The sequence below is a fragment of the Melospiza melodia genome, chromosome 12, assembly GCF_035770615.1.
Source record: "Melospiza melodia melodia isolate bMelMel2 chromosome 12, bMelMel2.pri, whole genome shotgun sequence".
Taxonomy (NCBI): domain Eukaryota; kingdom Metazoa; phylum Chordata; class Aves; order Passeriformes; family Passerellidae; genus Melospiza; species Melospiza melodia.
Genome location: NC_086205.1, coordinates 5,742,655 through 5,764,501, shown reverse-complemented (window position 1 = coordinate 5,764,501; position 21,847 = coordinate 5,742,655). Strand labels below are relative to the sequence as shown.

General features: G+C 39.0%; 1 protein-coding gene across 3 annotated transcripts in view; it reads left to right on the top strand.

Annotated features, from left to right (window-relative positions):
* Positions 1–21,847, top strand: part of PIK3CB (phosphatidylinositol-4,5-bisphosphate 3-kinase catalytic subunit beta) — a 92,740-nt gene that overhangs the window by 60,301 nt on the left and 10,592 nt on the right. For all 3 annotated transcript variants that reach the window (XM_063166514.1, XM_063166515.1, XM_063166517.1), the window contains 14 exons: positions 1,916–2,098; positions 2,340–2,507; positions 2,980–3,057; positions 5,626–5,877; positions 6,190–6,286; positions 6,781–6,911; positions 9,829–9,882; positions 10,602–10,790; positions 15,380–15,501; positions 16,382–16,525; positions 17,775–17,874; positions 20,121–20,299; positions 20,942–21,051; positions 21,350–21,428. In XM_063166514.1, the coding sequence (XP_063022584.1) occupies positions 1,916–2,098; positions 2,340–2,507; positions 2,980–3,057; positions 5,626–5,877; positions 6,190–6,286; positions 6,781–6,911; positions 9,829–9,882; positions 10,602–10,790; positions 15,380–15,501; positions 16,382–16,525; positions 17,775–17,874; positions 20,121–20,299; positions 20,942–21,051; positions 21,350–21,428 (1,886 nt within the window). The remainder of the gene's footprint in view (positions 1–1,915; positions 2,099–2,339; positions 2,508–2,979; positions 3,058–5,625; positions 5,878–6,189; positions 6,287–6,780; positions 6,912–9,828; positions 9,883–10,601; positions 10,791–15,379; positions 15,502–16,381; positions 16,526–17,774; positions 17,875–20,120; positions 20,300–20,941; positions 21,052–21,349; positions 21,429–21,847) is intronic.

Genomic DNA, 21,847 nt, shown 5'->3' with positions numbered 1-21,847 from the left:
ATTTGGTGTCCATTTTGCCCCAAGTGCCAGAGGCTGATTTTCTAATGATTCAGATTATTTTAGTTACAAAGCTGAATTATTTCTGGCACTAACCTTTTAAACTTTAAAGGTTTAAAGTGGTACACACATCTGCCTCTGGGGACACTGAATGTAGAGACAAAAGCTAAATTTGGTCACCAGTAGCCCCAGCTGATGTTGGATGCATAGGTGTTTTATGACAAAACATTTTCCAGTCCTCTTCAGCTTAAGAGAGAATTTGTGTTGTCCAGGAGTGAGATTATCTTCAGCCCTTGATTAAATACTGCATCTATATGCCTATGCTGACAGGACAAAAGCAGTGCAAAAGTTCTTGCTGGTGCAGAATGTATTTGCCTGCCACTATAATAGCTTAGGCTGCTGACATTTCAAATGTTTCAAATGCTTCTGCTGCCAGCTCTGACCTTCAGAGCTATTAACAGTTCAAATCTGAACTGCTTTTTAGAGCAGTAAACTTCCAGACTTTGCTGCTTGCACTGAGCACTGGAGTCATCCCAGGAGAGTAAGAGAGGAAGGTGTGGGCACTGTTGTGTCAATTCTTGCAGCTGCAAGATTGAGAGAAGGAAATATTGAAGCAGTTTTTGTCTGGAAGGTGTGGATGAGCTGTAAGGGCTTCATGGTTGTCTCTGGAGCAGGAGAGACTGCTCCCCATCTCTGTGACATGTCTGTTCAGATCATCTGGGGAGCAAGGCGGCTGTCAGACAGCACCAGCTTCCTGTGAAGAAAAAGTGTTATTCCCTGTCTGCCACTAGCAGGAGGCCGGAGGAGAAAGTCTTCACATTGGGGCAGCTTTCTGAAAGGAGGAAGCTGTTGTGGACCAGGCAGCAACTGAGAAAACACAGAATTAATTTGCTGTATCTCTGCAGAGTTTGCTTGTTCCATTGGGCAGCTTGGCTCCTTACCAGTCTATATAAATAAAGCACAAGTCAAAAGAATCTAAGCAGACAACACTGACAACACATTTGTCAATAACTGGGTTTAGGGTGCTCACATCTTCAGAACTGGACGTGTAAATAAAAAAAATAAAAAAACTTGAAAAAAAAAAAAAAACAACAAAACCCCCAGTACCTCCCGAATCAACCTTTGCAAACAAACCTGTATAAAGCATAATGTGGTAGATGAAGGGAGATAGATTTCACAGAAAATTTTGTAATTTAGGAACTTGAAATTAATTTATACCTCCTTTTTAATTTACAAAAAGGAGTACCTTCTTACCTTTATCTTTTTAGAACACATTAAAATTAGAGATACTTTGGAAATAGGTTGATAGCTTCTAAGGGTTTTAATTAAAAACTTTCTTAAAAAAATGCAGTCTTTCCATACTGTGTTCAGAATGCTACAGGTATTGGCCACTACTCCTCTTTTCTGCTCTCCTCCCAATGTGGTGGTGGTTTTCTACATTAATTACATTCACAGTTTCTTCTGCTTTCTTACTTGAAGCTTTTTCTTCTGAGTTCAGTGGTACTTAAAAAGAGGATAACTTGCTTGTGGCCAGAAAGATGAAAAGTTAACACCTCTAGTACTGCCAAATACTTTGAAATGCATCATGACTAATTGTCTCCCTCATTCAACATTCCAAAATAGAACCTTCTAGATCAATACATTGTTCTAGCAGTCTTTAATTCACTGCTAAATCAAATAAAGGCCTATGTTTTTAAAAGTACTTCTGATAATATGAAACTTAGAGAATTAACACCTTACAGCTTTTAGGTTGTGTGTGATTTTGATTGCCCTGAACATACAGAGTCTAACTGTTAAAATGGTCTGGATTTAACAGTTATTATTTCTACCTGTTTTTTTAATGTGTGCTACAATTTTAGCCTTGTTTGTCTGCCTAAGACAAGTTTGACCTTCATTCTCCCTGCTTGTGTTTTGTTAGGATGTATTTAGTTTCCAGGTGTCTCCTAACATGAATCCCATCAAGCTGAACGAGCTGGCAATCCGAAAACGTTTGACTATCCATGGAAAAGAGGATGAGGAAGTTGATCCTGCTGATTATGTGCTGCAAGTTAGTGGAAGGCTGGAATATGTCTTTGGTGATCACCCATTAATTCAGTTCCAGGTACACAGAGTTTTTTGGAACTTGATGTAACAATTCCCTGCTGCCTTGTCCAAAGTTGCTTCCTCCCATCCCTCTTATCCCATTACTGAACATCAACATCCCCCTCCTCATGTCTGCAGTGGTAAAACACATGAGCACCATTCCCTTTGTAGCTCTGGAATGAATTCTTTGTTCCTATGGTTTGGAAGTTGCTGTAGGAATATTCTGCTGGCTCTAACAGCTGCTTTCCCTGGGCTTTCAGTATATCCTCAACTGTGTGATGAGCAGGACCCTTCCCCAGCTGACCCTGGTGGAGTGCTGCACCATCAAGAAGATGTGTGAGCAGGAGATGATTGCCATAGAAGCTGCCATCAACCGAAAATCCTCCAGCCTTCCTCTTCCTCTGCCACCAAAAAAAAGAGCAACAACTGTGAGTTGGTGGGGAGAATGTCTGATAGCCAAAGGGAGCAGCCACTCGTGGCACACAAATCACAGAGCCTGGGGTTTGTGCTGTGGCTGCTGTGCTCCAGTGGAGGTCACCTGGGTCAACTCAGAGCCTTCTCTTGCTTGGCAGATTTACCTCAGAAACAGAAATGTGGACAGGTCTTTGCTTTATTACACACTCTGCAGTTATTCAGAATGAACAATAAATTTTGAATTGTCAGGATGTAGTACATGATGTATGTTCTCACCCCTAGAAAACTCTCTTCTAGCTGAGTTTTTACTTCATCTCCTTTTGTAGCTATGATGACCAATTTATCTTTCTAGATTTCAAATTTATATTTTTAACTGCACTTTTTTCCTTTGTATTTGATATTTTTGCTTAAAATGCTTGGCTTACAAAATAGGTCTCAATGTTACAGTGGTGAAGAGTGAACTTGTATCTTTGTTTCTCTCCTCAGAGTGTGTGGGATATTTCCAACCCTTTCAAGATTATCCTATTAAAGGGCAATAAACTAAACACAGAAGAAAATGCCAAAGTAAGTAACTGTGTCTGGTGTCAGAAGACATTCTGTTTGTTGTTTATTGATTTTAATGCTAAGTGAGCTCAAAATCATACAGATTTCAGCATTTTTAATTATTCCCAATTGCATTGGTAGCATTGGTCAAAATCTGGCTTTATTGCTAAAACATTCCTTTATTGTCTGAAGCTGGATATGTGCATCGGAACATTGCAATCATTGTGGCAGTATGACATAAGTGTTCATTGGTATTTGATTTTTTTTAAAAAAAGGTTTCCCTAAAGTGCTAATAGTGGTGTGAAATGAGCTCATTTTAAATAGATTGTCATAAACACCTTGCACAAGTCAATTAAATATTAAATGTTTTAAAGTGCAACATGGTATTTTAGTAGTCCTGAATATATTCTCTATGTCTAAACTTGGGCTGTATGCTTCTATACAATCTGTCTTTTATTTTCTACACATGAGGAGCACAAAGAAAGAAAGCTGGAGTATCATTTCCTGTAAAAATATACATGACTGGGCTACTGACTGCTATACAGACCACAAGTTGTTAACACGTGGGGATTTATTGCTCAGCTACTTTAATGCCTTACAAAACACTTGCCTGTGAGGTACAACAGCATTAAACTCCTTTATTTTGTTCAGAAATCAGTGAATTGTGTAGCCAATCCTGTAGACAAGGAAGATACCTAGTTAACCATTGATATTTTCTGTTCTCATCATATATTCAGGGTACTTGGTGCATTTTTTTCTTTCAAAACTGTTGTTACAACCTCCTTGTAAATTAACAATCCTACATTTTGGTCAACACCAAAAAGAAGTTCTACATTACAGATAAATGAGCCATAGTTACATTTTAGTACCCAAGACGCTGTGATTGTGGAAACCAGATGTTTTCCTCTTTTTTGTCTAAACCATTATTTAGCTAGTCCCAATATCTTCTAAACCCTCCTCTGTAGACCCTTAAGTTTTTAAAAGGAAAGATAAAAGAGCTGGAGGATTCTGGAAGGAACATAGCTGTCAGGAGTTTCTAGGGTGGGTTTTTTCATGCTTAGAAAAGTGACTTTTGGTTCATTTCACTATGCTTTTAGGGGAAAAACAAAGTATTTTCTAAGCTTGAGAAAAACAGGAAAAAGGGGCAGTTCCTTCATACTGGCACCTGTGGGCACTATCTAAATGTTATTTAGTATTTTCAATGCTTTTCAGTCTTGAAAAATTAAATTCCTGCGGATAACCTAGGACAGGAATAAATGCAGTGACCCTGCAAACCTGTGTATGCTTCCCTGCCTTGTTTGTCTGCAGTGTTACACTCTCAATAGTGACAATTTTGTATTTGTTTTCCAGTCCTGATTCTAAGGCTGTTTAATTCACTGCCATTGTTCCTTTAGCCCCACTGTGCTGTGGATAAGCCAATATTCATCCATTTCTGCTGAACCCACCACCAAGGTTCACAAATGCAGTGTTTGTAGTGGGGAACAAAACATTTGTCAGCTGGGTAGCACTGCCCCAGTGTGAGCTGGGTTGGGGACATCCACCTAGGGCACAAGTGACCTCACCCAGCAGTCCAACACCCCATTTTCCAAATACATGACATTGAAAATTGCCTTTCTTTTCTCTTGGTCTTTGGGCCACCCCATCAGTACACACCATCTCATTCAAAAAGGGGCATGGTGGAATGAAGAGAAAAAAATTGGGGTTCAAACCCTTACATGAACAGGATCAGAAGTCATAGGATTAAAGAGGTGAATTATTTTTTTTACCCAAAGCCACTATCAAATTTAATATCTCTCTCTTTGCCTTGCAGTGCTCAGCAATAATATGATGGCTTAAAGTGTATATGAGGAAGGTTGATTCAGAAATAGAGGGAACCTGAAACATCAGATCACTTTGACTTGTTTAACATTGAGGATTTCTTTTTGGTGTTGAGCCAAAAGATTACATTTGTGGGGTTTTCTCTCTCTGTCTCTCTCTCTCACTGATATTTTGGAAGGCCACCTGAAAGAAGTTGGCACATTTCACTCTGCAGTTTTCTGTGTATATATGTTATGGAACAGAAATGTAGAAATGAAACAGAAAAATGAAGAAAGAACAGAAAAACATCTTAGCATTGACATGTAATGAGTTTAATTTCAGTGCCAGTAACTCCAGGTTCTTTGTCTAGTTGTCCTTCTCCTTTCCTGATCCTTATTTTAATTGTTCATGCTACCTGGTTTTGTTGGTTCCTGGGTGCTAAAGACAAAACAAACCCTGGAAATCTTGTGCATTGTTATTATTACTGCAGGTGACTCCTGATGTTAGGGTCAGCAGTGTTCCCTCTATACATTTTTAGAAATAGTTTCAATAAAAAGTGAGCTTTTCCTTAAGCTGAAAAAAAACCCCAAACATTTTTCATTTAGAAGCACAAGTTGCTTCTAAAGAGAATTTTAGATTTTAATTTGTATTCAGAAAATCAGTCTTAACTTCTTCACTGTGCTTAGTTGTTTGTTTGATGGAATTAATATGTATGTATGTTCTATATATTATTCTATGCAGAATTCTGTAGGTTCTGTGATAATCTTAAAACCTCTCATTTCTTTGTGGCAGGTTCATGTTAGGGCTGGTCTTTTCCATGGCACAGAGCTCCTTTGTAAAACAATTGTGAGCACAGAAATATCTGGGAGAAGTGACCACGTTTGGAATGAAGTGCTGGAGTTTGAAATCAATGTCTGTGATCTGCCAAGGATGGCAAGGCTCTGCTTTGCTGTTTATGCTGTCATGGATAAGATGAAAACTAAAAAGTCCACCAAGGCAATGAATCCTTCCAAATACCAAACCATTAGGAAAGCAGGAAAAGTGGTAATTATCTCATGTGTTTTTCTTGAGTGACCTCCCAATTATATCAACATGAGCATCCAGAAATCTTTCCTTGTCCTCACTTGTGCTCAAGAATGCAAAATGCAAAGACATTAAAAGCAGTGTATGTATTAAGAATTGCACATCTTGGTATGAAAACTTTTGATATTTCTCAGTGATTAATTTCTTTTTTGAAAGGTATTACCATTTGGAAAAAGCTCCAAGCCATCCTCTCAATTTTATGTATTTGCAGTGTTTTCTCTATAATATTTGCTGGCATCTTCATTTCCATATAACAATTCTTTCCTTTGGCAGCATTATCCTGTAGCCTGGGTGAATACCATGGTGTTTGATTATAAAGGACACTTGAGGAATGGAGAACTGGTACTGCACAGCTGGTCATCATTTCCTGGTAAACCTTAGCTTTTCAGATTTGGACTTTGGCTGTGGGAAAGAGTGGGTGCAAGAACAGTATATTTACTGTATGCATGTTCAGATCTCTTGTAATAATCTCTTTATACTTGTAATTTTTATGTGGATATATATACAGCATTTTAATCTCTTTCCTGAAAGTATTGTTTAGCAGGAAAGAGGAAGAGCCAAGAAGTAGTGTTCTAAAAGTTTCATCCATATGATCCAGAGGGTTTGTCCTGCTTTGCAGAAGCTGCAGATCTCACTTGGATTTGTTTCAGTGTGGGGATAGCTCAGCTTCCCTGGACTATTATGTTTCCTTAAGGAAATCAGTTTCTCATGGGGTGATAATCCAACATTTGGGAATGCAGGAGGTGGTTTATGTTGGAAATACAGAGCATTGCACTGAAAGTGCTGTGTAGCAGAACGTGCTCTGTCCATTTTATAAGGAAGTGATTTCTTACTGCATGCTGGCCTGTTCTCTCTGTGTTTCAGATGAACTTGAAGAAATGTTGAATCCCATGGGAACCGTCCAGACCAACCCTTACACTGAAAATGCAACAGCTTTGCACATTAGATTTCAGGAATATTCAAAACAGCCCATTAATTACCCTCCCTTTGATAAGGTAAGGGATGACCTAAAGAGCAGTCATGAATGCCTATGTGGAAATAACTGTTTTTTCTTTCCTTTCAACACTGCCTTTTCCAGTGAATTCCCCTTTTCCTGCCTTTTAGTCACTATACTGCAGTTTGTTAAACTTGCACTGCATGAGTGGCAGTGCTTGACTTCAGGGTCTATTTTGAAGTTGTACACTTTTTTAAAAGTGGTCTCTACATGGTCTTTTGAAGGTCAAAAGCAAATCAGTTTCCTGTATGAATGGTTCTACAAAAAGCTAAATTTATCAGCTATTCTGGAAACCTTCAAACTGTTCTTGCCTGTGATCTATAAAGATCTGTTCTCTCTTGGTACAAATGTGTGTTAGGCACTCTTTGGGACACTGCCCTGTGAGCTCAAGTCCTTTGAAAGATAAATGGACTCTTAACACTGTGTGCAAAGGGATTTCTGAAGGTCTGCTCTTGGAATAAATCCACTGAAGTGGCCCTGCAGTTTTCTACAGATGAAGATAAGAATCTGTCTAGAAAGGAAGTGTATATTTGGAATGCACATGGTTATTTCTGTAGTGTGAAGGATAGATGGAAAATCATTTAGAAACTAGCAAAAAAGGCTAAGTCCTGGAAACAAGTAATGAAATAAGTCTTAAAACAGACTGCTAATTTTACATTATAAAAGTCAGGCTTAACTCATGTACACATTAGTCTGAATTCTGGTTTGGGGAAAGTCAGTAACAACCTACAGAAATTGGTTCTTTTTCTTTTTGGAGGATTTTGCACCTTCAGGAGGTGTGAACAAGACTGAAATTACCAAGTTTTATCATCTTGCTCAAAGGCAGATTTGGCATTTAAGGTTCATAAAAATGAAATCAAATAACAAGATAGCATTTCTTTTGTTTCAGTTGGGGTTAATAGTGTTTCCCCTTCCTTGTCATCACAGTACTTTTTCTTTTATTCAAACAGCATTGGAAATGCAGTAAGAGCTAAACCAGTACTGACCAATTGCTGTTTATTTATGGCTAACCAGTTAATGCTTCATAGTGGACATATTTTATCCAGTTTTGGTATTACTTTAAGTTTTTTACTCATTACACTTATGAGTATTTAACTTTTAAAGAAAAAAATGAATGTACATATTAGACAGACTAAGTAAAAGTGTGTTTTTTTTAGTAATCACATATTTCTTCTGGCTCTGGTGTTTCTTTTCTTTGTCACTGCAATACCAAGGAACTTAAAAGCCTGGGCTGAATGCAGCCAATATTTTACTGGGTGAGGCAGAGTGTAGTGACATTAAGGTGGGGTCTAATGGTCTTCATCCCTTGTGACTTTCAGCTTCATTCAACTCAATCTCCCAAAGATCCTCTTGGTGAAGGTTCTGTTGAATGAGGAGTGATGTTGCAGCTGCTGGAATTACATCAGCTGAGGATCTGTCTCTTACAATGCTCCAGCTGAGACTTGCTTGTTCTATGGCTGCTTCTCATTTTCCCAGTGTTGTTGCTGGTTTCTGCCAAGAAAACAAAGAACGAGATGCCAGATTTGTGTTTTGAGAAACATAATGTGCAAAAATAGATGGATCTTTTCAATCATCCCATCAACCTGCTTGCACAGCGGGCTGTGCAATGCTGCTTGCACAGTGAGGAGCTTTTTGGGGGCTGAGGGAACAAAAGAGCCTGGAGCAGGGATAAGAAACTTGTCTGAGACAAGAGCCACGTGTGGGGCTGGTCCATGGCCAGTGCTGCAGGCACATCATGGGGCTCGGGTTCACAGAACAAAGCTGGGCTTGCAAAGACTTTGAAAATTTATTTGCACACAGAGAAACTCTGCAAAGCAGGGGGAGGAGAGAATCAAACGTAGAATTAGGACACTGTGGTTTTGTTTATGCATGTTTTCACACACAGTATGTAAATAAGCTTTGTAGCCAAGTAGCAGATGTAATACATGATATTAATGAGAGTTTCATACAGAGAAAAGAAATAAAACAAGTTAGGATGCCTTTCTAGGGATTTTAGCTGCTGGGTATTTATGCTCTGATTATTGCAGTCTTTTGTTGTTTCTTGTGTTGTCTGAGGAAAGACAACACAAGTCTTGATGGCCTGTGACTCCCAGACCAGCTGGGGTGCTGTTGTATTCCTGGGTGTCAGGACAGGCAGAGCTCTCAGGGAAATGAGATGCTGGAGTTCCTTAGACTTTTTTCTTTATTGAGATTTTAATTCATGATATCATTGTTCCTTGAAGCAGCAGCATCAGACATACCTGGCCAGCTCAGCATTGTAACACCTGGCTTGGTTGCAGTAATGTGCAGATTGCACTTTGAAGAACTGCATTTACTTCTAGACTTAATTCTCCATTAGGGGTTATTGCCTGAACTTCAAAAACCAAGACAAATGTTCAAAAGAAAAAAAAAGGACAGGAGATCCAAGATCTAGAGAAATACATGGACACACTGACTGAGATCATATGGGCAGTCTGAGAGCATGGTGAAAGGACTGGGCTTGTGGGTTCTTACTGGGATTGAGGGCTAGAAGCATGGATCCATGGGCATGGAAACTGTGCCCTTGGAAACTGCACAAGTAGAGGGGAGAAAGCAAAGGGTAAGTTAGAGTTGAGGAACTGATTTTCTGTGATGAAAAATGAGGAGGAAATGCAGAAACAGAAAGCAAGATGTCACCAGGAAGGCTGTTTAATTTAGCCCAGGAGTGATGAAAGAGGAAATAATGGAGGTCATCCTAAGCACTGCTGTTCCTGATCTCCCTGGTCCTGCAGGTGGGAAAGGGGACACTACACATAAGGCCATGTTATACCACTGGATATACAAAACTACCTAAAATATAGCAACATTTCCTTATCTGCTTTTGTTTCTGTAATGCTTATTCTAGCAATGTGGTCACATTTGGGATTAAATCTAATGTATTTAAAACCAACTTCTTGCAGATACTTGAAAAGGCAGCTGAGATTGCAAGAAACAGTGACAATGCTGCAATGGCGGTGAGCATCATCTAAAGACTATTTTAAAATTAATTTTCTGGGTTTATTTATTTCTTATCTTCTGCATCAGTCTAGAAATAAATAAGTCAACTGCTCAAATAGTAATTCTACTGGCTCTGTTATCTTACATAATTCACTTTGATAAACTGCTTTAAAATTCAGATGTATATCTGCTTTTCCCAGTATATTTTGGACTTGTCTATATTTTGTCAAAAAGCTTTACATACTCTGAATTTGGAAGACAGCTAAGATTTACATTAGAGCTGAAAAACAGTTTAGGACTAGAATGTCAAAATAAATGTATGTCTACTTGGCAAATGTGTTTTCTTTTGATTGTTGCAAAAGTATTTTTTCATTGCTAATGAGAAGAAATTATTATTTATGTATCTAAATTTGCTCATTTTGAAAAACAGAAGAAGAAAGTATATGCCTCCTAAATGAGAGTGCTCCATGTTGGAGTTGAAATACAGAAATATTGCCATCTAGCGTCCTTAACTCTAAAGTTGAGTTATTTTTTTCAGAAAGTTCTGCACACTGCATTTGGAATCTGTTACTGACAGTGTCTACAGTAAGGAATCTGAGAGAAAGGCACAGTGGTGATTTCCCTGTGTTTCATGAGTTTTTATCTGATGTTCTTTCTGCTGTAGGGTTGCTGGTATTTGAGATACCATACCAGACTCTTCCTGAATTGATCACATTATACGTGTCTCGTTTCCTAGGGTCGAGGTGGTAAGAAGTTTTATGTTGTGCTAAAAGATATAATGGAAAGAGATCCTTTATCTCAGCTTTGTGAAAATGAAATGGATCTCATTTGGACTTTGCGATATGACTGTCGTGAAAATTTCCCACAATCGTTGCCAAAACTGCTGCTCTCTTTAAAGTGGAACAAACTTGAAGATGTTGCTCAGGTAAGGGAAAAGACAATGTTGGTGGGGAAAAAAGCTTCAATTAAGTCATCAGGAAATAGGATTTCTTTCCCAAGTGTAGCCAGTTTGAAATGGTGCTGTTGTGCAAGCTGGAGCTCCTTGTCTAACTTCTGCAGCCTGGACACGTAAAGAACTTATTCTCTCAAAAAAAGCTCCATAAACCAAAACCAAAATGCATTTCAGGGGTCCTCTGAATGACAAGAAAAACACATTTACACAGGCTGATGCTCAAATTTGATGCTAAAAGGAAGAATTTCCCAGATTGATCCAGTGCAGCCCTGTGCTCCAGCATGGTCAGCCTGTGAGTTGGGAGTACCTCCACCACTGGAGATTCCACAGGCTCTGGGCAAAGAAGTCCAGTGCTTGACCACCCTCACAGCAAGAATGTTTTTTATAAGGCTATTCTAAGGAAAAACTTTGTAAATCAAGATCTGAAATAAAACTTCTTGTGAAAATTGTTAAGCTGCTTAAATACTATAAAATCCAGATCTCAGACTGGGTAATTAAAACTCACCAAGGGACAGAAATGAGACCCACCAGTGCTACAAAACACATGATTCCCATCCTGTCTCTTTGACCAAATAGTCTCTTTAAAATAACTTTTAGGGACATGAGGCTGGTGCTGTGATACAAGGTGCATTTTCAGTAAAATTAGTTCACTTGTTTGCTGCACAGATGTGCAAGGTTATTTTACACTACACTGGAAAGAAGTTGGTGTTGCTGCCTTTTGCTGTATTCACTCAAGCAGAATCCAACTCTTGGGGCACTTTTGGAGAATAGGTTGAACTTTAATACAGGAAAAATTATATGAGCTCATAGTAGGACCATCCCTGCTTGATAGAATGGTTTTAAAAACAATAAAGTAACAGGTTTCTGGATTGGAATTGAAAGGTTTTAGTCAGATTGTGTACAGTGAAGTTTGAGCCAGACTATGAAGTCTGGCCCAAGTTACCAAGCACTGATGTTGTTCTGGTCTTCCTGACAGAATTCAGATGTAAATGATGCTCACCTTCTTGTAGACCAGTACACTGAGATAATGTTCATGTCTTTCCCCAAGTCTCATTTTAAAAATTTTCAACTACCTTTTTTGATTTTTATAAACTCAGAGCTAAAAAGCATTTGCTGTGAAGGGTTATGACTGATTGTAGAAAACTATTGCCCCTTAGTTTTCTGACCTTCACCTGTTACAGGCTATGTGTTCTTGGAAGAAAAGGCAGCCACTCCATGAAAATCCATCTTCTGTCTATCCATTTTATGATTTTTGTGATTATCCAGTCAGGCTCCTAGTGTGCTCCAGCAGAGAGTTCATTTTCTGCTGCATCGTTCCTCCCAGCTAGATGTGTAAGTTTAAATGAAAATAAATGGAATTTCATCCCAGCTCCTTGTCTGTGCCATGAACACTACACTAACAAAATGGAGCACCCACACATTCCTTGCTCACTTGTGTTCTTTCTTGTGCAAGAATCCCCTTCCTTAGTAGTTCCATTGCTTCTGAATTTATTGTTCATTATTCAAAGTTGTCTGGAAATCAAAACTGTAGAAATACAAGCAGGCACTTGTTTACACCTTAAAATATGTGAAGGAAAAGGCATTCTGAGTTCTGGGGCTTTAAAATATGGCCCTTGGGGCAAGTTTGAAAACTTACTTGGAGTATGGATATTAGCTGACAGCCCAAAGTCCTTTACACTTGGAAACATTAAATATTATATTTGCATAAAACTTTTTATTTAAACAGATGGCTGAAAATATGTTGTTGTCTTGTTACTGTGTACTTTCTGGAAGGAATATAGTATTTATGTTTGCTTATCTATAGACAATAGTGCAGTTTATATCATAATATTGGTTTTGGCAGTGTGGAGAGTCTCTGAAAAATGAGATCTTACCTTAAACATGCTGAATATTTCTGTAGTACATAAACATGTCAGTGCTCCTAATGACTTACCTTTTCAGGTAAGGCAAGACAGCCTCATTCATTTTAGGAATTCCAAAATGATCAGGATTTATAATTTACTTTCCCTTAAAATGAAATCCTTGCTGTACTAGCTGTAGTTGTCTGCTACAATGTGCATGCTGTTGTACCAAAAGTTGTTTTAATGCCCATATTTAGATGTACTTCAGGAAGTCTTGACACTTCAAGAAAGAAGTTCAAGAAACCCCTAACACAATACAACAAAGCAACAAAACTCAAAGAAGCAATCAAACATCAGCTGTTTATAAGAAAAAGCAATCAAACATCAGGTGTTTGTAAGCAAATGGACTTAATAACTATATTCCTGGTTTTATTTAATGCAGCTTAAAAATAGTAAAGCTCTTTTAGAAGTGGACTCTCTCTTATTTGATTGTAATTATCTCTCATCTGTCAGTTCAGTGGTCCCTGAGGTTATGTTCAGTGGATTCAAGCAGCTTTCCTGAATTATTTACCATTATTTACCAAGCCCTCATTGGATTTGCAAGATTTTAGTAGAGTGGTTGCATTGCAGGAATTGCTCTTACTGCTGCCATAACCTCCCTGCTCAGCAGAGTAGCAGAGTGGTAAAACTTGTTAAGAGAATTCTCAGGCAGTATTTATTCCCAAAGCAGAATTAAAACAAAAACATTAAAATAATTTTTTTTTAAATCCACTTGCTTTCAGTGAAGTGACACCATCATTAATGAGAAGTAGAGAAAGGACAACTGAAATACTGAAAATAATTGGAATAAAAATACTTGCCTGTGCTTAATTGTATTGTCTCATACAGTCTTCTTAGGGAAGAAATTGTGGTTATTTCTTTACAGAAGAAAATATTGATACACCAAGGCCAAATTCATGTTTTCTCTGAAACATGCATTGTTCATTCTCATTGTAACCACCTGTGCAATGATTTCAGCAAAGGGAGGAGCTCTGTATTTTCAGATCTTCTTCCCAGTAAATGTTCATGCTGTGGACCATGACTTTCACTGCCTGATGTATGAGGCATGTGGGGCCATGTGAGCTCATCTTTTCAGACTATTTCAGTTTCTCCATTTCAGTCATTCAGTATTAACAAAATAGCTGTATATTTTTGCTGGTTCTGCACCTGATTTACAATAGATTGTATAGAAATTCTGATAGTTTTGTTTTGGAGTCTGTGACTGACAAGAAGAGCTGACAAAAGCAGAGCTGCTGTTTGCATTTTCAGTGTCTGCCTTGTGTATTAAATATGTGCTCAGGGTTAGTATTGCCTGCAGAGTTTCAGTGCCAGCTCTTGCTATGGAAATGTTGGTGGCTGCAGTCAAGACTGGCATCACTGATCCTTGCTGGGTCAGTAGATTTTTGAGTGTATTTTTGAGTGTATTTTTCTGTGGGAATGTGACATCTATGTTTAAAACAGCTTTAGTTTTACTTTACACCATTTGCCCATGGCTTAGCTGGTCCTTTCCTCCACTTGTGGAGTTTCAGCACAGCCCTGGCTTTGTGATGTGATTCATGCCCATTTCTTGCCTTCTGAATGTCACAAAAATGATGACTCAGTTCAGAATCTGCCCCCAAGGTGTATAAATGGTGTTATGAACATGCCTGTTAAATGTGGGCTGAGAATGTGAACTCCTGTTTGTCCTACTGGAACTGGAAGCAGGAGTTGATGGGTGACAGAGTAGAAATAAATGTTTTTCACTGCTCTAAATCATTATGAAATCGGGAGAAAAACAAGATTTTCTTAATTTTTCAGCTTTTATAAGTTGCTATTGAAATATAAAATAACCTGTATTATCTAATTTGTTGGGAATTGTGTTATTATCATGACTTGTTCCTACAGAAAGAAACATCTTGTGCTGTTGATACACTGAATTTATACTAATATGCATTTATATGTGTATTAATGTGCATTAAAGTGTTTATTTGTATCTATAGTGCACTGTTTCAGTGACACAACTCTATACATATTGCTCTCAGCAGGTAGCTGTGAGCTTCATAACAATGCAATAAAATCAGATTACTTTGTGAGGCATCTAAATGTTGTTCTCTTTGGTAGTCCAAAGTTATGCATCACTGTATTCTGTAATTTTTTTCCCAGCACATTATTGCATCAGTCTAGAGATTCTTTATTTGTTTTAATACCTAACCTATTTTTTTTTCAATTTAAGCTCATTAATATTCACAGTGAATGTTCAAAAAGGCTCCATCAGTTGAGGTCGTCAAATGTTTTTGCTAAAGAAAGCTCTCTCTCAACAAAACCCTTTTTTTTAAATCCTTAGTAAAAAACTTTCACTGTTAGCAAAATGGTTTTATATTTATGAGAGCACTTTCAATAAAAATAAGAGGTTTTGTGTGTCTGTTGTTAAACCACACATACCAGGTGTTGCCTAATTTTCGTTTACGGTGCATTGTGTCTACATGTGAAGAAATGGGTTTTTCAGATTAAAAATAATCTGCATCATTTGAAAGAGTAAGAAAGAAACATAATCAAAAGTGAGCTCAGTTACCCCTAATGATTTCTCTCCTTTTTACACCCCCCATCCCATGGCAGCTGGTCACCATCTTCCGTTCATGTGAGTGCCTTTATGAGCAGTGTGTCCACCTGTGTCCTTACCTGTCACCTTTTTTTTTGGAACAGCTCCAGGCCCTCCTGCAGATCTGGCCCAAGCTGCTGCCCAGGGAGGCTTTGGAGCTGCTGGATTTCAACTACCCTGACCAGTATGTCAGGGAATATGCCGTGGGCTGTTTGAGGCAGATGAGGTAGGTGGGGCTTTCTGGGGTACCAAACTTCATTCTTTTTGCTCACAGGACAAAAGAAGCCGAGAGGAAAGAGCTGAACACACTGCCTGCCATGAATAGGTGGCCAAATAAAGCAGTCTGATTTCTGGCTAGGCTCACTGATGGCTGAATAAAACCACCTTATTCTGACACCTCATAGGAAATTGTGACTATTTTCCATGTTGCAAGAGAACACCAGTGCACCTTTGTCCCAGAGAGGACTGGGTGTTCATCCCTTTCTTGGGCAAGGGGAACGAGAAACTCTGAGAGTTTTAATAACAAAGGGAGAAATATTCCTGAGTCAAGTACTGTAACACCTGGCACCCAGCCACCTCTACTCTGCTGTGCCATTTAATAGGAATGGGAGCTGCAGCATGCAATAAATAATCAGAGAATTACTGATTTGGTTTTGATTCACAGAGTTTTCATTCTCTGCACTTCTTCCCTTATTGCATTTCATTTGCTTTCCTCTGTAACCTAGGGCAGGACTTGTGTAACATTATCATTACTGCACATTTCCTGTCCTTGAATTCTGAATTCTCTGTGGTGAATAGTTTAGTGAGTAATTTCTAATGGTCAAGGATAGACATTTGGGGTAAAAAAAATAAATTATTTTGACTTCTTTCAAATCCAAACAAGGGATTTGGCTGCTTAGAATTCTATCCTAAGAATGCATCTGGAATTATTTCCATCTGGAAGTTGCACTAAGTTGTGTGTTGTCCTTCTCTGTGTGATGGAAAAACTGGGAGACTCTTGGTATTGAAACAAAGCCTGTAATTATTTTGTCATATGCACCTGAATTTCTGAAATATCACTAATCTAGCTACTCTCTTACTAACTGCTTTTATGTACCTCATTCTAGTGATGAAGAGCTCTCTCAGTATCTTCTCCAACTTGTGCAAGTCCTCAAGTATGAGCCTTTTCTGGATTGTGCACTCTCCAGGTTTCTCCTGGAAAGAGCACTGGGCAATCGGAGAATAGGACAGATGTTGTTCTGGCACCTGAGGTAGGAGATTTTCCTTTCATCTCTCTGAAACTATTGAGCTGATTGGGCTTTCAAATAGGATTTCTTGAGGATTTTTCTAAATGAGCCATTATCATCATGCCCACAACTCCATTTTTTTTATTTTTGACATCTATGGATCACACCTCTCATTAAAAATAAATTAAGAGTGGTCTGTAATCTACCCTTGGATGAAGCAAATCCAAACTGCATTCAGCTCTGACTACCTGATGAGTTAGGTTTGTAAATACCCCTAGTGTTTGTTTTGGCTGTGGGTGCAGTAAAAGCACAATATTTATACTTCACAGTTGGGAAAAATTATTACTGTTGCAAGTCTAACAGAAAGTAAAAGCTGTTCTGTGTATTCTTGCTACTTTTGATGAGCAGTTTCATGACTGGCAAAAGCCTTTTAGAATGGACTGGAATAGGCTGGATAGGTTGATTAATTAGTTTTGATATTTTTAGGTAAAAAGAGCAAGTGTTACATGAAATTGTTTTGGAGGATAATTGGCTATGATACAAAGTTCAGTGGTTTGTTTCAAAGTGTTCTCCTTCAGGCAAATTGGGCTTTTCCCTTACAAAGGTTGGAGAATGTGTGGTTTAAAGTCAGCCCTTCAGTGACTTCTCAGAGCTGCTCTGAGTAAAAGGGGGTGCTGAAGCAGGTATTCAATCAGCACCTCTTGGCATGAGCCCTGCTGCCCCCAGAGCAGTCCTGGGCTGCAAACAAGGATTCTGCATCCAAACTGGCCTGTCCTCCTTGTCTCCAGCACAGAGGCCTTCCAGCATCTCCTAGGAAATACAGAGGGATAGAATACAAGTAAATAAAGGTAGTATAGAAAGTAATCTTACCCCCTAAAGAGTTGCAGCTGGGTTAATTATTAAAGATTAGGAGCAGGCCAGACTATAACAGGCCACAGCTGTAGCTGATAATAAGAAGAGTGTTATAAAAGAGTTGAGGGAACTGGAGTCAGTTGGCTGCTGTGAGAAGAAGAAAGAGTCAGTGCTTAGAGGAGTTGCCTACGAGAAACATCAAAGAGACATGAAATTCTAGCAATGTGGAACCTTTGCAATATAACGACAATAGAACTCTTGCAGTATAATGACAACAAGGAAACCTGGCTAGTTTCAGCTACATGACCATGAGGTGTTTCAATGTTTGATGTGCCCGTGAGGTGTTTTACTGTTTGTTCTGGTGTTTGAGTGGCTGGGAGGGTGCAGTTGTGTGGGTGCTGAGCAGTTTTTCCCCTGGCAGGTCGGAGGTTCACATCCCCGCCGTGTCGGTGCAGTTCGGGCTCATCCTGGAGGCTTACTGCAGGGGCAGCGTGGCTCACATGAAGGTGCTGGCTAAACAGGTGGGGACTGCCCTTCCTTTTCCTTTCCTGTCATCCTGACTCAGCTAAGCCTGGAACTGCCATCCTGACTCCATTGATCCTGTGATGTATTGGCTGCCTTTACAAAGTTGGGCAGTGTGGAGGAGAAGGAGGCGTGAGTGAGACAGGGAATTGAAAGGGCTGAGTGATGGAGCAGCCTCCATGGCACAGAAGGCAGCCAGGGCTGTGGGGCCTCAGGGAGCTGGTTTTACAGTGCTCTGAGACCTGTGAGACACCTTCAGCACTATCTGTGTATTCTGGACACAAGAGACTCTGGATTAACTGAAAAAGAGCTTCTGTGCATTTCAAGTTTTTCTTCCTGTAAGGGTAGCTTGTTCTACATTTTACCTAGATACTTCAGGACTACTTCCTGCAGCTTTTGCTTTTGTTAAAAGGTGTTGCATATTACCCAAATACTCATTTTAGTGTTAATATAGATCTTTCATTCACACACACACACACACACACACAAACACAAAGAGAGAACAAAGGAGACCTATGTTTGCTTTTAAATACCCTAATAAGTACTAGAGGTTTGCTTTTGAAAGCACTAACAATTATATCACCAGATCATTAAGGAACACTCACAAATCATGTTTGAAGTCTCTAATGTGGGTTTTAGTGAGTTCATTTAGATCGTGATCTTAAAAATATTTGAAAATTCATCTCCCTTTGGAGTTAAAGTATCTGCAGTATCAGGTCTCAAAGATCCACACAGTGGATGGGTAACTGATGGTGGTGTTTGTCTGCATTGAAACTGCTTTGGGAGCATTTGGAACAGGGATGTTCTGTTGTGCTCTTTATCACTGCAGCTCACAGGACGTGGAAAAGACCATCTCTTCCATGTGTGCTCGTTAGCATTGTCAAAATCATAAAAAGAGTAGGTGGTGAAATGCTTTAAGCAATAGATGTAAGGTCAGTAAAGTTTTTGTGCACTTTACAGGAAGCAAATGTCAGTACAATCAAAGAAGGGGCAAAAAAATTCCCAACTGTGCAAACACGGAAGAAATTCAAAGTAGAAATACTTCAAAAAGTTCCTGTTTGTACAACACAGGTTCCATTTTGTTCCCTTGTCACTGATGTTTGTACAGCTCCTAGAATAGTGGAAAAGCAGAGCCCTTTTGGTTTTGACAGATGGCTGACCTGGCAGCTCTCCACTGCCCAGTTTTATAATCAAACTCCATACAATTTCCACAGCATCCTGCCTGGCAGGGTTCAGGCTGTGGGAGGGGTGAGTTTTGACTCAGCACCTTGTAAGGCAGCCTGAAGCTTCCTTGTATAGAAAAGAGCTTTCATAATTGTTACATTGCTGCTGTTTGCTACAGAATCTGTGTATTGCTCAGCATCTTACTGGTGCAAGCGCAGCTGGTTGTTAGAAGAGCTGTTTGGTCAAAAAGTTGCTTAGATGTATTTGTTGTATGTTGTATTAAGTTGTATTTGCTGTATGTGCTATCTAGGTTTGTCAGAGGGCTCTGCTCTGTCAGTGTTACACATTTACATCACCAATTTCCTCAGAGATTTTGGAACAGTAAAAAACTTTGCCAAACAGAAGGGAAAGAAGGAGTTTAGCCCAGCAATATTATTGCAAATAATTGCCTTGACTTTTTACACACTTCTAAGGTAAAAACTTAGCTTAGTTGAGATACTATGATTTTAAACACCTTAGCCAATTAAAGCTTTTGTGTTCTGCCTGACTTCAGAAGGATTTAATGACACACATTTAAGACTTTGTTCTGTGAAAATTGTCTGCAAGTGGTCACATGGCCATTCCTTGCTGGATGCATCTTAATGTGAACAATGAAGTATCTGCATCTACAGCTCATCTCCAGCAATGTCTGAGTTTGTTAGAATATGAAATAATCAGTATTTCTGTTACTTCTGTATGTCTAGGGGGCACCTATGTTATGTGCTTTGTTGAAATAGGGAAGTAAAAATTGTACTTTGAAGAAGGAATTTGTGTTAATGTGTCATACATTAAAATGCCTCATTCGTTTTTTTGGAAATGTTAAGTCATGCTTTTAAAAGTGACTCAAAGCTTAGGAGCTTTCATCTCATCGTTATGAAAATGGTATATCTGAAACATGTGCAACTTAATTTCCGTCCATTATTTCCATTTTTAAAAAGTTGTAGAATGATTTAATACTTGGTTTTGTTGTGAAATGGGATTTCACATTATCTTACATCTCAAATCAAAGCAGTAACTCTTGATAATGAAATATCTCTTTCAGGTGGAAGCCCTCAATAAAATGAAGACTTTAAATAGTCTAATTAAGCTGAATGCCATGAAGCAAAGCAAAGCAAAAGGCAAAGATGCAATGCATACGTGTTTGAAACAAAATGCTTACAGAGAAGCACTTTCTGACCTCCAGTCTCCTCTGAACCCTTCTGTTATACTCTCAGAGCTGCAGTAAGTAGAGAATGAGCACAATTTCACCATAGCTTTGCCTGGAAACAGTAAAGCAGGAGCACATTTCTGTCTGAACTTCTCTGGTTGCATCGTTCAGCTGTGCTGCCACAGGGAACTTGTCCTGTAGTGACAGAAGCTCTGCTGGGCATCTTCTGAGGTTAAGGCATCAGTTAAATTAGAAGACTTTTGTGATCCATGAAAAGTAATACTGTCTTATGAAACATAATACTGTCTTAGTCAACATATTTAAATGTAAGCCTAAAAGTGAATTTGACTGCATTCTTGACTTCTGTTTTTAACAGTAAGCACAAAGGCCATTAAAACTTTCCACAACACCTAAATATAAAGTCTAAAAATACATGGGAAAGGATATAAAGAAAACTATTTTCTCTGAAAATGAGGGTGCTTGATTTAAGAAGTAGAGATACATTCACCAGTCAGTATCAAATACATTCCACATGTAACAAATGTGTTCATGGCTTGGTGAGTGCTCATGACATAGCAGCAGAATGAAAGCAGACAGAGCATTTAAGTACTTCCAGACTGGAAGTCTACCTGTTCTCTTATGTTCTGAACCATGTTTAGATCTTTTCAGGTGAATCATTCCTATTTGACTAAGACTTCTGTCATGTTTTCTTCCAGTGTTGAGAAGTGTAGATATATGGATTCTAAAATGAAGCCTCTCTGGATAGTGTACAACAACAAAATGTTTGGAGGAGATCATGTAGGGATCATCTTTAAAAATGGTGATGGTAAGCAATGCTAGAAACTTTCAGTTTTTCCTTTTCTTTTTTCACTGGCATGTTTGCACTTGAGTTTTTTGGTATTATTTTGTATTGCCATCATGTAAACATGGATTACTCTGACATCAGTAAACTAATTAAGCATCTTCTTCAAGTTTCAAAGCATGGACACTGCCAGTCAGGATGTGATTATGAGTAATACCACTTTAACCCTTAGGCTGAGTATTTTTAGATGCCTTTTTCTGAAGGCCTTGGGGGCTGCAGGAAGTGTGAGGAGCTGAGGCAGTGGTGTCACCTCTCGTTGCAGATCTCCGGCAGGACATGCTGACACTGCAGATCCTGCGCCTGATGGACATTCTGTGGAAAGAGGCTGGCCTGAACCTCCGGTAAGGAGCTCCTCAGGGCTGCTTGCTTTGAGAAATAAAGCTTTCCTGCTTTTAGCACCTTCCCCACTGTCCTTTTTCTTCTACACATCTGTCAGGCTTCCCAGAGCTCCCAGCTGTCATGGCCAAGGTGAACAGGCTGTGGGAAGTATTACCTCTGCTCCTTCCTGCTGGGAGCAGACCTCTCATTGCTGCTCACACCAGCGCTTACAGCCCCTGGGAACATCTGCAATTCTGAACTCACTTTCTCTTGTTGCATTTTTCCAGCCAGAAATATCTTTGTATCTTCCAAAGTCTCTTGCAAAGTAGCTTTCTTGCTGTTGGATGCTTGGTAGGGTAAACGTGATTTCTTTGAATACTGGAGTATTCCTAAGAGCAGCAGTATCAGTCATTGCTCAGTGTTATCACACAACCCTCTAGTA